At 40.8% G+C, this 14,744-nt stretch overlaps 1 protein-coding gene across 15 annotated transcripts in view; it reads right to left on the minus strand.

The window, feature by feature from the left end:
- plch2a (phospholipase C, eta 2a) overlaps positions 1 to 14,744 on the minus strand; it is a 149,609-nt gene that overhangs the window by 49,632 nt on the left and 85,233 nt on the right. For 14 of the 15 annotated variants that reach the window (XM_047340339.1, XM_047340336.1, XM_047340335.1 and 11 more), the window contains exons 2-4: positions 7,107 to 7,253; positions 1,485 to 1,728; positions 1,089 to 1,218 (exon numbers count right to left, since the gene is read on the minus strand). In XM_047340339.1, the coding sequence (XP_047196295.1) occupies positions 1,089 to 1,218; positions 1,485 to 1,728; positions 7,107 to 7,253 (521 nt within the window). Of the gene's footprint in view, positions 1 to 543; positions 834 to 1,088; positions 1,219 to 1,484; positions 1,729 to 7,106; positions 7,254 to 14,744 lie in introns of those variants that run through there. The other variant, XM_047340340.1, reaches the window with a different exon arrangement.

Here is a 14,744-nt window from a genome sequence, read left to right on the forward strand (position 1 = left end):
CATGAATTAGCAATGAAGGTTTAAGGCAGCCTTCGGCCCTGCTTAGTGAGTAGTGAGGTGACTTAAACTGTAGATGTCCCCGTGTTTCTCCGAAAATCTGAATGACCAATCATGGTCACTAAAATCTAAGTATGATCTACATGTTCTAAACAAGAGCCCAAAGGAAGTTCCAGTTTTCCACAGATCGTTTATGCAAAAACTGTTTTCCTCTCCAAAAACAGAGCTTTTCCAAAATGGCCTTTACTACAGAGTGTGAACTGCGAAAATTGAAAATTTGACCAGAAAGCAAAAGATGCAAGATGCAAAGCTTTTTTTTTCTTGCAGAAATTACATCCAAAGTCAATGCAAAGAAACAAATAAATGTGCACGATTTGAAGTGTAAAGAGAAGAACACTAAAGAACATGTTGGACTTCACTTCACATTAAACTACATTAGCAATAAATAACCAAAGAATAGGAAAGCGATGAGGATGTGTGTGTGTGTGTGTGTGTGTGTGTGTGTGTGTGTGTGTGTGTGTGTGTGTGTGTGTGTGTGTCTCCCACCGTCTCAATGTCCAGAGTTAAATCCGTATATTTATAAATTCAGTTTCAGTCTCCCCCACAAGCCAAACATAGTTCAGTTCAAGCCCCAAAAGAAACAGGGATCTCCAGGCAAACTCCACAGAGAATAAACAATCCACCTGTTGATTTCCTCCTGACTCCGACTTCAGAGATGAGGCGTCTGCTCCCGAGCGGCGACAACACACAGACTTTACAACGCACTTTTGTTTTTTTGAAAGGTAAAACAGACGATCCTCTCTGACCTTCACACTCGTTGCTCTGAAGCTACTCGTCACTTCTGATTACGCTGGGCTGTGATTGGATTGGAGTGTGATTGGACACATATGCACACATGCAACAGGCTGCACCTGCTGCTGTGCCAGCTTGTGGGATTGGACAGGGAGACGTGTCACGGTTTTTGTCTTCCTGTATCATTAATCGAAACTGCGGACGTTTGGACAGCGATTTCGGTTTTAGAATTGTTACAGCCCTACCTGAGTGATATTGTGTTTGTGCTTTATGTGGTTCTGGCCTTGTTGTTTCTGTACCTTAAACATCTGTTTGACCTTCTGTCGGGGGAGGTTGACGTTGAGTTTGTGCAGGAGTTGCAGGACCTCGCTGATGCTTAAGCTGCCGTCGCCATTCTTATCAGCCTCAGTGAAGGTCTGCTTCAGCCATGTGATGCCATGGTGGGTTAAGGAAAGTTGACATGAAGATTCAGGACATTTGCTCTTGGATTTATTCACTCAGAGCACACAAGTGTCAATGTAAAGAATATTATTACTATTCTACTCATCATGCGTTAGACTTTATCTCAATTTGCTAAACCCTCCAATGGTAATAACAATTTTCCTTATTATTCAATGGATAAAGTTGGACCCTACAATCACCAGGCCATTAATTAGGCAACCTGCCTCCTGTGTAAATAAATAAATGAAGGATATTGGTCACGAGTGCGTTGTCTCTTGGCCAGGCTGTCCTCATCACTGATGCCTGCCATCAGATATTTCAGGCCTGTGATCCAGGTTCTCGCCTCCTCTCCAGTGCCAGACACCAGGTCCAGAGATTCCACATGTTCTCCGTAGTACAGGCTGAAGCAGCAGTTGGGGTCGAAGGTGCCCTCTGCGTAGCGCTGGAAGATCTCGGACTGTTTACCCTCACAAACCTCACGAATGGAGTCGATGGAGACTATTGGGGCAAATAGAAAATCAACAAGTCAGTGATGAAATAATACATTTGCTTAAGTACGATTAAGGTTAGGGATGGGCACTATGGTAAAAGTCAGGAGGGGCATTGATCATTAAGTTGTGATCAGTGTGAATAATGTGGAGGAGTCTACAAACAAATCAACAGTTAAACTGTTGAGGGTCCAGAAAGAGAGTGTGAAGAGTGAGCGAGTCAGGATGAAGTACATGAATGAAAATATACAATATCATATAATATATGATGAGTGCCAGTTCGTAGGTTCATTTATACAGTTGAAGGAATTCTCTGATGCAGACCATTATATTTGCAAATAAAATCTAAATCTCGCCCCCCCCACACCTGGCCTTAAAATATGTCTCCTGTGACCACTGTGATCAGATCTCACTTCCCTGCTCTATATGCAAACAATCATGTACGTGATTTGTGTTCATGAAGACCAACTGATGTTGTCTTTACCCAGTCTGAGTTTGTCTGATGACACTGTGTGTATGTGTGTTTCTGTCTGTGTATTCTGTGCAAGCAAGAGAGATAGAAAGAGAGCAAGAGGAGTCAGGATGGATTGGGGGAATCAATGCATGCGGCTGTGGAGAAAGATTAGTCTAATTTAAGAAAAGTATCAGTCATTATGGTCAGGGTTGTTATTGTGGTTGAAAACAAGCAAGTGTTTGGACACTGAAATGTGTAAAAACGTGTTTAAACTGTAGCGGGTCAGACATAGTTTGGTGCTTGTGATCATACATCTCAGGACAGATCTACCAGGTCTGTACAGGGTCTTACAAACATTCTGCTGCTTACTCCGCAAGGGAAAAAAAATCTAATTTCAGGAATTTTAGCAATATCTTTAAATTGTGATACTTTTACTTGAATAAACCTTCTTGTGGAGTGTAAAAGAACAATAGAGCAAAACTGAGTTTATTAAACCCAACTCAAACCTTCAGCATGTTTTGGTATTCCCCTGGTTATGCACATTTCTTATGCATTAGTGAATCAATTGATGTGGATAGTTTAATGAGGAAATTCTTGTGTCTGATTTCAGGCTTCTTGATACAGAGGATACAATGTACTCAACTCAATAAGCAGTGCACAGAGAACTCTGTTTATCAAGATCCAGCATTTATGAGATGGTAATCACATTTTACTGGAAGAAACTGCCTTGAGTCATTCATTAAATTTCTCCATGAGATCATCGCCATGGAAAGTAGTTTTTGCTAGTTTGAAATTTTTGTCACTATCAATATCCACAAGAGATGTCCATTACACATGACCTGCTCTGTCTCCCTCTGTCCTTTAGTCATACAATACTACATGGATAAAACATTATTTACATACACATTCATAAAACATGAACTTTCCTTATGAACACACACACACACACACACACACACACACACACACACACACACACACACACACACACACACACACACACACACACACACACACACACACACACACACACACACACACACACACACACACACACACACACACAGGCTGTAGAACCTGTGGTATTGTGGCAAAGATGGGTTTAACATGACAGTGGATGTGCTGGTGCTGTGTTGTGTGTGTTCCCATGTGGCTGCCAGTGATCTCCACAATCCCTGCAGCTGCTACATGGGTACATGTGCTTTCCCGGATTGCAGCACTTCTATAAATAATGCAAGAGTGTACACCAGGTATCTGCTACATAAGACAATCCACTACTACTACTGTCTGGAATATTTGATAAGCTGCTGGCAGTAGAGCCTGAGGCTGATGTTGTCAGTTTGTTTGTCCTCAGAGAATGATGCTGTTGGGGCTTTTGCTGACCTTCTGACATTTTGTGTTCATTCATGATCACATGCACATTCACGATTGACAGCTAGTAGCCATGAGAAACATGGCTGTCCATAAACCTGACATTGACATTTTGTATTACCATGTAAAACTTACTAACCTACCCTTGATCATAAACGCGTTTTGTTTGGTTTTATGGGCAATTAAATTGTATGTCCTCTTCTTGTAAGTGAAGTGCCTTAATGAGAAGCATACCCATTTTTAAACAGCCTCAACCGTTTGGCTGGTATTGTTTTCATTTTGTGAGTCAGTGTACATCTCATCACAATATGGAGACACCTACCGTAAGATGAACTACCACAGAGGCAGTTTTGAGTAGGTGTTTGTATGTCTGTGAACAGATTTCCTCAGTTATGCTGGCACAACCATGCAAGATGCAGTCACCTTTATAGGCGTGTAAGCCAGTACCAAGACGTAACTTGTAACGAATACTAGTAACTACAGAGTATTCATGTAATAATTTAGTAATATTTACAGAGGACCCATGTAAGTCATGATGTAAGATTGGTAACATTGTCTCTAGTTGAAGATGCTGATTTGAAATCTTTTTTAATAGTATGTCTGACGTGTTTTAAGAAATGTATATAAGAAGCAGAGGTGTAACATGTGACTAATGTCACACATTCATTTGTAATAAAAAAAAAAAACAGGCTTAGCATCTAACTGAGGAGGTTTCTGTGTGTGATAGTGACGGGGAGGCAGGAAACGGAGTGGGAGAGTACGGAGTAGGAACTCAGTAAATGCTTCAGCCAGTTGGGAGTGGAACTAGGGACCTGAGCCCATAAGGTATTCACTAACTGTTACTATTTCAAATGACTCAGATAGTACAACAATTTATTAAGGAACTTTTTCCTTGATTCCTATGATTTTGTCTGAATGCTTAAAAAACAATAAATGATTTTACTGGCCTTACTGCATTTGTAAATGTTAGTTTTTGGTTGATTTTCTTATCAGTGATGTAGGGACGTTAAAGTAACATCAGGAAGTAACATAAGATAAGACAGTAAAGGAAAACTGATAAAACATAATCACAAATCAGACTTCATGATGGAAAATCACATAATTAGATCAAAAATCAACATACTCTTTGAATGAGGCTGGTTCAATTGTAAGACTTTCTTTCTGATTCGTAATACTAGATCTAATTATTTATTTGAATATCAGAATATGCTCCATATCTAGATGTGCGTGGCTCTGTGACCGGACTGTGCGCCTTCTCCCCTGGGGCTGTAGAGCTGTCCATGGTACCCGCGTCCATTGCCATGGACTGTTCGTTTCCTTATCAGTCATATTGTCATTGTGCAGTTGTTGCTTATTTTTTTGTCAAGAAGGCTCAATGTGGTTCCTGGAAAACAAGGCCTGCTGTATTTCTGTCTGTCAGTCTGTCTTGGTGGCTGCACTCTGATAAGCCCCTTGACGCTGGTAGCATAGAATACTAAAATGCAAAGGACTATCCTCCCAGTAAAGGCTACAGTGGCCAATCTGTTGTATCCTGATCCAGTGACTATGACCTGTCAAAGTATCACACGGAAGAGGGAGGGAAACACACAGGTGGGGTGTGACCAATATCTGGGACCATACATTTGCCTTAAGAAAGGAAGTTATGGCTCCAAGAGCTAAGAGAAGGCAGTGTATTCAAATATGGCATATTCGGTATATCTGATGTGGGAGGATTAAGAGAAAAGATGGTCTCTGTTGTGATGTGTGAAAGCAGCTTACTGTATACTGTCTTCACATAAAATTGATGTTATTTCTCAAAAGTAATCAGAGTCAGGATTTCCTTCATCGATCATTTTTGTCCCAGTTTTACTCATTCCACTGTGAAAGGTTTGATTTAGCATAAAGGATAAATGCCATGATTTAGTTTTCAATGTCTTTATTATAAAGCCTTAACTTTACTGAACTGAGGTTGGGTGTTATTTATGCTGTGTGGCAGCCAAGGTAGAGGAAACCAATTTATTTTGTATATTTTGTATAGTGACCAAAAAAATTTGATCACGAATATGAGCTTATAAAAGAGATGGGGTAGAATAGGGTAAAGAGCTCAGGCATCTGGAGGGAGCTCTGAGTCACTGCCCCGTCGAGTCAAAAGAAGCCAGTCAATGTGATTTAGACATATGATCAGAATTATTCATCTGCACCTTCAATTGGGGGATATCTGAGCATGTCCTACTGGCAAGAGACCCCCCAGGGAAGACTCAGAACTTGCTGGCGAAACTAAATACCTTATCTGGGAGGAGCTGGAAAGTGTTGCTGGGGGAGGTGCGTCTGGATTACCTTGTTTAACCTGCTGCACCACGGTTTGAAGCAGAATAAGTAGCAGAAGATGAACGGGTCAATGGATGGAAGTTCTGATCTGCCAGTGAAGTGTGTGTATCATTTTTTATTTAGCGGCATGTGTGCAGAAGACACTGTTTGGGCAGATTAAATCTGATGAATAATTAAGACGACTTAAGGAGCTTATTAAATCCAGGGCTACAGAGGAGGGAGAGGAACAGGAAACTGAGCCCCTAAGCCCCCATGAGAGAACCAACCGTCCTGAGAGCTGCTGCTTATAAGTCCCTTAGACCTATTTTATTCTAAAACACTGCAGGTAACAGTTTTGTTTGCCTGTTGCAGATACTGTGCACTGAAAATAAATATCCAATTCTAAATAAAATAACATGTGGAAGTAGGTACTGGTGAATAATAGTGACGAATGCATGCCCTGAATATAGTTATTAACAATATGGGATAATCCAGATGATCTTTACTTTAAATCAAGGCTATGCATATTTTCCTGTGTGACTCTTCTCTGGCTTCCTCCCACAGTTCAAAGACATGCGCCTTAGGTTTACTGGTTACTCTGAATTGCCCGTAGTTGCGAATGGGAGCATGGATGGTTATTTGTCTCTATTTGTTGGCTCTGTGATGGATGGATGTGCATTTATTGCTCAACCGCTTCCACTGTGGCCATTAGTAATTATTACAGGAAAACAGCAACCTCAATCTAATGTCTCAAGATCCTGTGAAGCCAGAAACTCAAAGGAAATCACCTCTAGTTGACTAGACAGAGAGCAATTGTTCTAGCAGGCTCTAGCAGTGGTATATCTGAAACTCTGAATATTTTAAATCCAGCTACCAACTGATTTGATATATATCTTAATAAAAACTATATTTATCTTTTTTAACCAATTAATTTAATTTGCTTTGTTATGGGTAAGTGTGCAGTAGAACAGATGGTGTACCAGGTATAATAATTTTATCTTATGTTGATGTACACCGTAGCCAAAATAATACATTTATAATTATTTTATGACATTTGAACGATTTATTTGATAGTAAATAACAAGTAGCTAATATTACTAGTCTAGTAGGTCCAAAAATGAAATGCACTTAATTCTCTATCTGTTTACAAAAACAGATGTGGCTGTTGTTTTTCTGAATTATCAACTGTGGCAAGGAGCCTCTCAGAAGGACGACATATGGAGATTCAGAGTGAAAATATGCTGGTGGGATGCCTGGTAACATTAGAGGACACTCACTCTTGGCCTTTTCATTCTTGCGCGACGGTCTCCAGCGGATGCAGGACTTGTGTTCGTCCAGATAGAAGAACCGCACCAGTCCCTTGGAGCCACCACGGAGCTTCACCATCTGGGTTCCCATCTGCATGGAGCTCATACATTTCTCCACTGGAGGCAAGAAGACAAGGCAGACAGAAAAAAAGAATGGAAAGTTGTCAAAAGGAAGCCAAAAGTGTGCACTGCAACTGACAGAACGTGAATGACAGACAGGCAGAAATCTGTATACAGTACATTATGTCCATCATTTCATTCCAGAGATTGTTTGTGTGCGCATGTATTTACACACACATACATTCTTGTACTTCTTCTCAGTGAGGACACTCATTGGCATAATGGATTTGCCAGCCCCTTACCCTAACCATCGAACTAAATGCCTAACCCTTACCATAACCTAAACCCAATTCTGACCCTAACCCTAAAACCAAGTCTCAACACTCAAACAAGCCTTTGAAAAAATGATGACTGGCCAAAATGTTCTCACTTTCCAAAAATGTCCTCACTCAATAAGGTCTATGCTTAAAATGGTCCTCACAAATATATCAGTTCACACACACACACACACACACACACACACACACGATATGCTGTCACTACGGACAGGGCTTCGCTTTGCTTCAAGAAAGAGACAGAAGAAGAGACGGCAGCGAGAAGCAATTTCCCCATGAAAAAACCCTTTAACAAGATCTCTCCTTTACACTGTAGTTGGAACAACAACCCCCAAAAAAACAGGAAAGCCAGAACCTCCTTTTAAATGTGATCATATTGAGGCCTAAACTTAACAAGAGTAGTTCCACACCATCCAGTAAACAGACACACAGAGCATTAGATGAGACATGCCCAAATCCCAAATGGTGACACTGAAAATACAGACAAGTCTATGACCTTGCTAATATTTTGGCAGAGAATTGGTAATTTCCTCCACAGGAAGCTAATGGTGTGGTAATCCGGCCTGGTCCGGCTGGTATGGACAGCCACATGCCCCTAGGATGCAGTCACACCCCATGTGGTCATACTATCAATTATCCCTTCCTATCAAACACCCACAACATGCAGGAAATTAGGACCTCAGCGCGCACACACACACACACACACACACATTTCTTAATAAGGTTAGCACATCACTGACACACATTGACATTCACCATGCCTGCTGGGAGGGTAATGCTGCGCCTAAGTCATTTAAAAAAATTCAAAGACAAGTCTCTTACCAGGTCATTCTGTAAAAAAGGGTTGAAGCTGCATTTCTGATCAGCAAGTAAACACATTTAATTACTAATGGTGGCCATGTAGCAATGGCAAACATTTTCATACAGCTGCTTTGATCTAAAAGCTGTAATTAATAAATATTAACCCTACCCTCACAAAGCTTTGTAGGATGGAAGCCAAACATGTTCACAAAATAAGATTTAGAGAGTAGTGTAGGGAACTCTAATTTTTGCACCAATATAATACAAAATGTTATCCTTATAATTTTATTTCTTCTTTAAATACGAATGTGTGGTCAGTTAGTAAAACAGATTTGGAACAAGAAAACACTATTTTAACTTGGACCACATTTTGTCCTCTTGGACCTGTATGCAACATCCACTTCATCCAAAACCTCCAAGTGAGCAATGCAAACCAGCAGTGATGGATTATACCAAGTGAGCATTGATTTGACGGGGCTGTGGTCTCACTGCAAAGTGCCCACCCCCAGGGCATTGTTAATGCAGTTCAGTCCTGTTCGCCAAACCACTGCTATTGGATTCCTGCTCAGGACTATATGAGCACAGTGCACAGCTCCACAGCACCTCGGCCAGGGCAGTGTTTACAGTACACACCATCAGCTCTTCTAATCTTTTAAAAAGGCAAGCATTGTTCTCTGTGGGGATCTGTAAAGCTTTTAAAAAGGCACAATAATTCGGTTTGTTTCCAGAGCAAATCATTTCAATTTAACATGCTTTACATTATGCATTACACACAAGTAAGGTTGATTACTGAAATCCAGCCAGTACATACTGGACTGAATCAAGCAGACACCGGTGCCTGAGCTCTGTACTGCAGTAGTTGCCCTTCTTACAGGCAACATAAACATCTCTGCAGGTGCCTAGTTCACATTACACTTCACTGTGGAGGCAACACGCTCTCTACATGGATCCGACACGACAACAAAATACCTAAAGCTAAACGGTCGGAAGTGTGGCTATATTTCACTCAAAGTGATTCAGATACTGGGACATGCAGAAAATATTTGAAAACAATTCTATGTAAAGGAAGAAACACGCAAAATTGAATAAAGCTCCTGGGTTTATTTCTGTCTGAACCTTATCGCGTCCATGAAAATACAAACTGACCCTAACTAGAACCTGACAAGCGTTTTTTTGTGTCTAAACCCGACCTGATCCCGATGCAGTTAATGAAAGCTGTATTGAATTTGTGGCGCCCTGCCCCTGGGTGAGATGGTTATTGCTTGTTTTCCCAAATTACAGACATGTGTAGTATATAAAAAACTAAATTATCAGCCCAGCCAATGTGTCCACCACAACCGCAATGTCATTTCAAAATTGTGTTTAAACCCGGGCTGACCTTTCGGGTTTGGTATCCACAATTGATGATGAGTGTGGAGCTGGAGTGTTTTTGCTGTATTATGCCTTATGACTTAAGATTAAACCTTTAACCTTTAATATAATTAATAAATATACTTAACATAATTTTAACTTCCAATTTGCCTTCATTTTGTGCTTTTTAAGAGAAAAAGTATCATCAAGACACAGGTACTATTTAAAAGTATCAATTTACCACTGGTATCTGAAAAAAACCAAACAATACCCCACCCTACGAAGAAGACATACAGTAATATAACTATTATAACTACTAGAAAATTGATGGAAAACATTTTAAAAGAAATTAATAAAAAAAAGAAGTAATTAATTCTAGACGCGTTAAAGACGTAAAGGTAAGTTGCACGATCCTGTTTATGTCTGTAGGCCTTGAAATTCCTTGCAATTCATTAAAGATCGAACAGTACAAGAAGCTGCTGTATGAGATATGCGGAACCTTAATCTTTTACCACCAATTGCCTCACCTGGAGGATGTATCACTGCATATTAAACTTTCACTCACTGCTAGTAATGTGGAGTATCATTAATATGTGCAGGCAATATGACATTTTTTATGATCCAGACGATGCAGGGCATATCATATTACAAAAAGTTTTAAATATGGCGACTCCTTAGCCCCTGAAAAATGTTTCCAATGTTAACTAGATTTCCAAAGTCATTACAGGGATCTAAAAAATATTTTATAATGTCATTATTTCAAGACATCTTGTATAAAGCGACTTTATACTCATCGATTTTGTGTTCTTCACTCACAGCTGACAGAACTGGCTCAACAAAGAAACCCACAAACTATGAGGGAGGGAAATGTGTGTTATCAAGATGCCAATATATCTATGTAGGGTTTGATACATTGTAATAATGTAATTCAAGCTGAACGTTGGAACAATAGCCCTAACATATCAGAGGTACTGTGATAACGAAAAGGTCATTGTGCAGACAGAACAGTGATCATAGTGGGCCTGCACACTTTCAGTCATTGAACATTCTGTGGTTACATGTAGGTCACACAGCCACCACTCCGGGGTCCCATCAATCCCATGTGCAAGCTGGATCACTCAAACCACATACACACTGCACTGTAGCTTTCATTTGTACTGCATGCATGTTCACAATAATTAACCCTGCCTCACCAGAGAAATCAAAAGCTGGGGACTTAACTGTCATTACGAACAAACACGCCAAATCATTGGCAATGTATTGTTCTCAATTCATTCACACATTCACACACCAACCCTCCGGTTAGTGGACGACCCTCTCTACCACCAGAGTCACAGCCGCACCTTCAGTAGAGTTGTGACCAAGGAGCCCCCACTTCATTATTAGATGTAGTCTCCTTATATCAATGTTGATGCACCAAATCCAAAAATCTTTCATAACTATACTATGAACCCTTGTTATGCATCAGTGCTTTTGTACATGAACCATTACACATAAGACCCAAACAAACCCGTTATCAGTCTTATTTCAATTTAATGTTGGAGAATAAAGAAACGTATCGTTGATATATTCAATTGACCCGTAATGATTTTAAAGCTTTGACTCTGGGCCATAAATGCAACATGGCTGCAGAGCAGCTATTTATTGATTTCAAGAGAGAGGTTATTTCTATCGCTGCTGGCTGATTGCAGCGCCTGATGCCACTGGCTGTTATAGAGCTAAGCATTTGCACTCCTTCAGTCCGAGAGGGGGCAGTAATCCATGAAATGAGCTGCTGTCAAAGTTTGGCTGGTATGAGAGCATGCAGACTCTGTAGGCCTCTCAGGATGGCACCCGGCTGAAAACCATCTCCTGTCAGTGATCTAAGTGGCTCATCCTCCTCCTCCTGTCAAAGATGAGCTGCACACACTAACAGCCATCACAGTCTTCTGGCCAATATTTCCATCTGCTACTATCGCTGCCTACAAAACTCAGCCCCACTGTCAACCCACCATGTGTTTGTTTTACTGATATTAAAAGGAAAGTGATGGATTATCCGATTGTCTAAACTAAATGGAGTGAGGAGTGTTGTCACATTGCATTTGCAAATTTGATTTCACCGCTGCAGTGAGCGGTTAAATCTCATTAAATTGAATCCAAAGTGAATCGTTTCAACATGGAACACACTCTTATAGTTGCCTTGAACACAATGAACTCACGGATGAAAAGGCACAGAAGGAGGCCATGCTTTGCTCACACTCCCCTGGCAGTCTGCTAAGAAGAGAATGTGTTTGCCCATGTGATGTAGCTGGCTGTGCGTGGGAAACCCCTTGGGAAGTCAAGTAAATCTTTGAAATATCTTCCTACTGTACTTTACTGATGTAAAAGTAGCATGTTTTTTGGGCTTTGCCCCAGGGTGAGTAAAAGTCTGGGGATGCTGTAGGTTTCCAAACTTTGGAAACCTAGAGCTCCAGGAGGTGGTACACTTTCCCTCTGAGTTCTGTGGAAACAATATGAAGTTCCACAGTACCTGAAATAACAGCTACCTATGCCCGCAGTTTGTTCTGAGTTTTGTCCCAGAAGTCCAATCACCGGGACAGTGTGTGTTCCAGTTATATGCAATCAAAGTCAGGAGGACTGCAGAAACAACAAGGCTGGGCAATAAAAGGATAAAGATAATTATCGCGATATAACTTTTCCTCAATAGAAATATAAGACAGTCAATACGTCGATAGAACTCATTCCATTTATGTTTTGACAGAAAGCACGAACAACCAATTACAATGGAAGAGCACCGCCTTTGCACAAAATATAAAGGGCACATTCTAGGGCAACCAACAATTCGTACAATTTAGATGAAACACTAGTGAGAACATCACTAGGATTATTATATAAATAAAACCCTTTCACCTAAATCTTGCACACTGGACCTTTAAAAGGACAAACTCTGATTATAGCCTTCACTGTATCAAGGTGGCCCCACCTGGCCCCCCTGAGCAGTGGATCCTTCCAGTCACTTTAACCCTGATGTCCTGACTGTGCGAGTCAAGTCTCGTGTTGTGTAGCAGGTTTAAACGTGTGTCTCATAAAGTCTGGAGCGAATCAAACAAACAAAGTAAACGTCAGTCCTGTACGTGTCCTAATAACTTGTGATCAGTGATGGTTTTTAATTGTTAAAGTGTAAAGTGAGCGCAGGTCAGAGGGGAGTGAGGAGGAAACGGATTGAGCGGTGGGACAAAGCTTAAACAATGAACGTGATGGAAAACCTGAATCGATTACGTTCTGCATCGATGCAGAGTCGTCCATGTCGGTATCGCGATGCATCTATAAGGATCGACAAATTTCCACACCTCTATACACAACATGAGACGTCAAGTGACGCTCATAGACAGGACATCAGGGTCAAAGTGACCGGAACGATCCGGAGTCAAGATCCGACATCATCGATTAATAACCTTATATATGTAATTATCAGTTCATGTGTGAAGAGTTACAGATGTGTGATGAAATTAGTCCATGTATGGGGTCACTTGTGCCTTCCTTGATCCAACCAACTGTCAGGAAGCTGCACTTTTAAAACAACACACTAGTCAGTGTCCACATTCTAAACAACAACATAGTGGAAGCCAATAGTGTAGGAAGGAAAGAGAAATAGAAGAAAACAGAAAATGCTGTAGAGACACATTAGACAGGGACAAAGACAGGGGGACTGTTGTAGAGTTTGACAGCAACCTTACAGACCGTCTTTGAGAGAACAAAAATACAGCAGCATCTTGTAGAGATAAGGAAAGAGAGAGAGAAAAAAGTGGAACACTAGACACAAAAACCGAACACTATACTAGTCGGGGCCTGGGCCTGTTGCCATGGTTACAACATCAGATCTAAAGTCTGTTGATGTGGAGCCGTTGCATTTTGGAGGAACACTGGATGTTCAAACGGGTGAAAACAAGCTGGGATTCTATCTGCACGCTTGATTAATGGGAGCACACAACACCCTTTATCAGGGCGACAACAACTAAGCTAATCTTAGTCCTGTTTTCTCCACCTGAACATGTTGTAGACGCCTCAGGGAAAAAAAATCTACTGCACAGTTGGAAAGTTTTTAATTAGGACTTAACACATGAAAATGTAAATGCTAGAAACTATAAATTTAAGTGGTTCATATACAATATTGTGTCAACACTTTCCTTTAAAGCCAATGGTTAGTCAGTAAAGGCAACACTATCATCAGATAACAATGCTGATTAAACCCCAGATAACATTTCATCACAATTTTGAAATTGTGACTTTCTCCAAAATCTGCTCATGGCAACTACACAATAGTAAATGTTAAGGGAAGAGAATTAAAATAACAAATAAACTATGGTTAAGAAATTGAAAACACTTTAAATGTACAGACACAAGTTTTTATAATCTTCTCCAGAAAAATCTCTTCGAACACTGGTGAATACGAAAAAGTCACGATAACGATAAACAGCTCAGCCCGCATTTGTCTCTTTCAGGTTATGATGAGTTTCTAACTAACATTATACTGAAGAACATGGCTGCTGTGTAATGGGAGGACCTACATCAACACAGTGTATTTTACAGGGATAAGCGTTCCTGCTGGGGGCCACAGCTGCTCAGGTTGGTTAACTGGGTTAAAGCAGGAAGCAGACAACAGGTGACAGGCGAGTGAGCGCTTCTCCACCACAACAAGGCTGATGAGGCCAGGTTAGAGGAGTGGGTGTCACCTCATTGACATGGCAGAGTGGCCTGGGTGGCTGCTGCCAATGTTTCAATATGGGGCAAGTAGACGGAGTTAGTTACTGTCATCTGTCAGGGCACCAGGTTAAGCCCTTAGGGATTGTCTGGTGGCCATATGTTGTGCACGAGTGCGTGCGTGACAGTGAAGAGGCAACCCTGATGAGAACTGACAGGAGGTTAAACACACACACAGCCTCTGTGACTGAAGGATGACAAAATAATAACACTCTGAGATGCTACTAAGACAAACAATGAACAGTGTTTCCCATTAATTACCTGAGTTTGACAATCACAGTTTCATATTGACATGAAAATCTCTTTGCACGTCTCAAAGTTT

This window comes from Hippoglossus stenolepis, chromosome 6 (genome assembly GCF_022539355.2).
Source record: "Hippoglossus stenolepis isolate QCI-W04-F060 chromosome 6, HSTE1.2, whole genome shotgun sequence".
Taxonomy (NCBI): Eukaryota; Metazoa; Chordata; class Actinopteri; order Pleuronectiformes; family Pleuronectidae; genus Hippoglossus; species Hippoglossus stenolepis.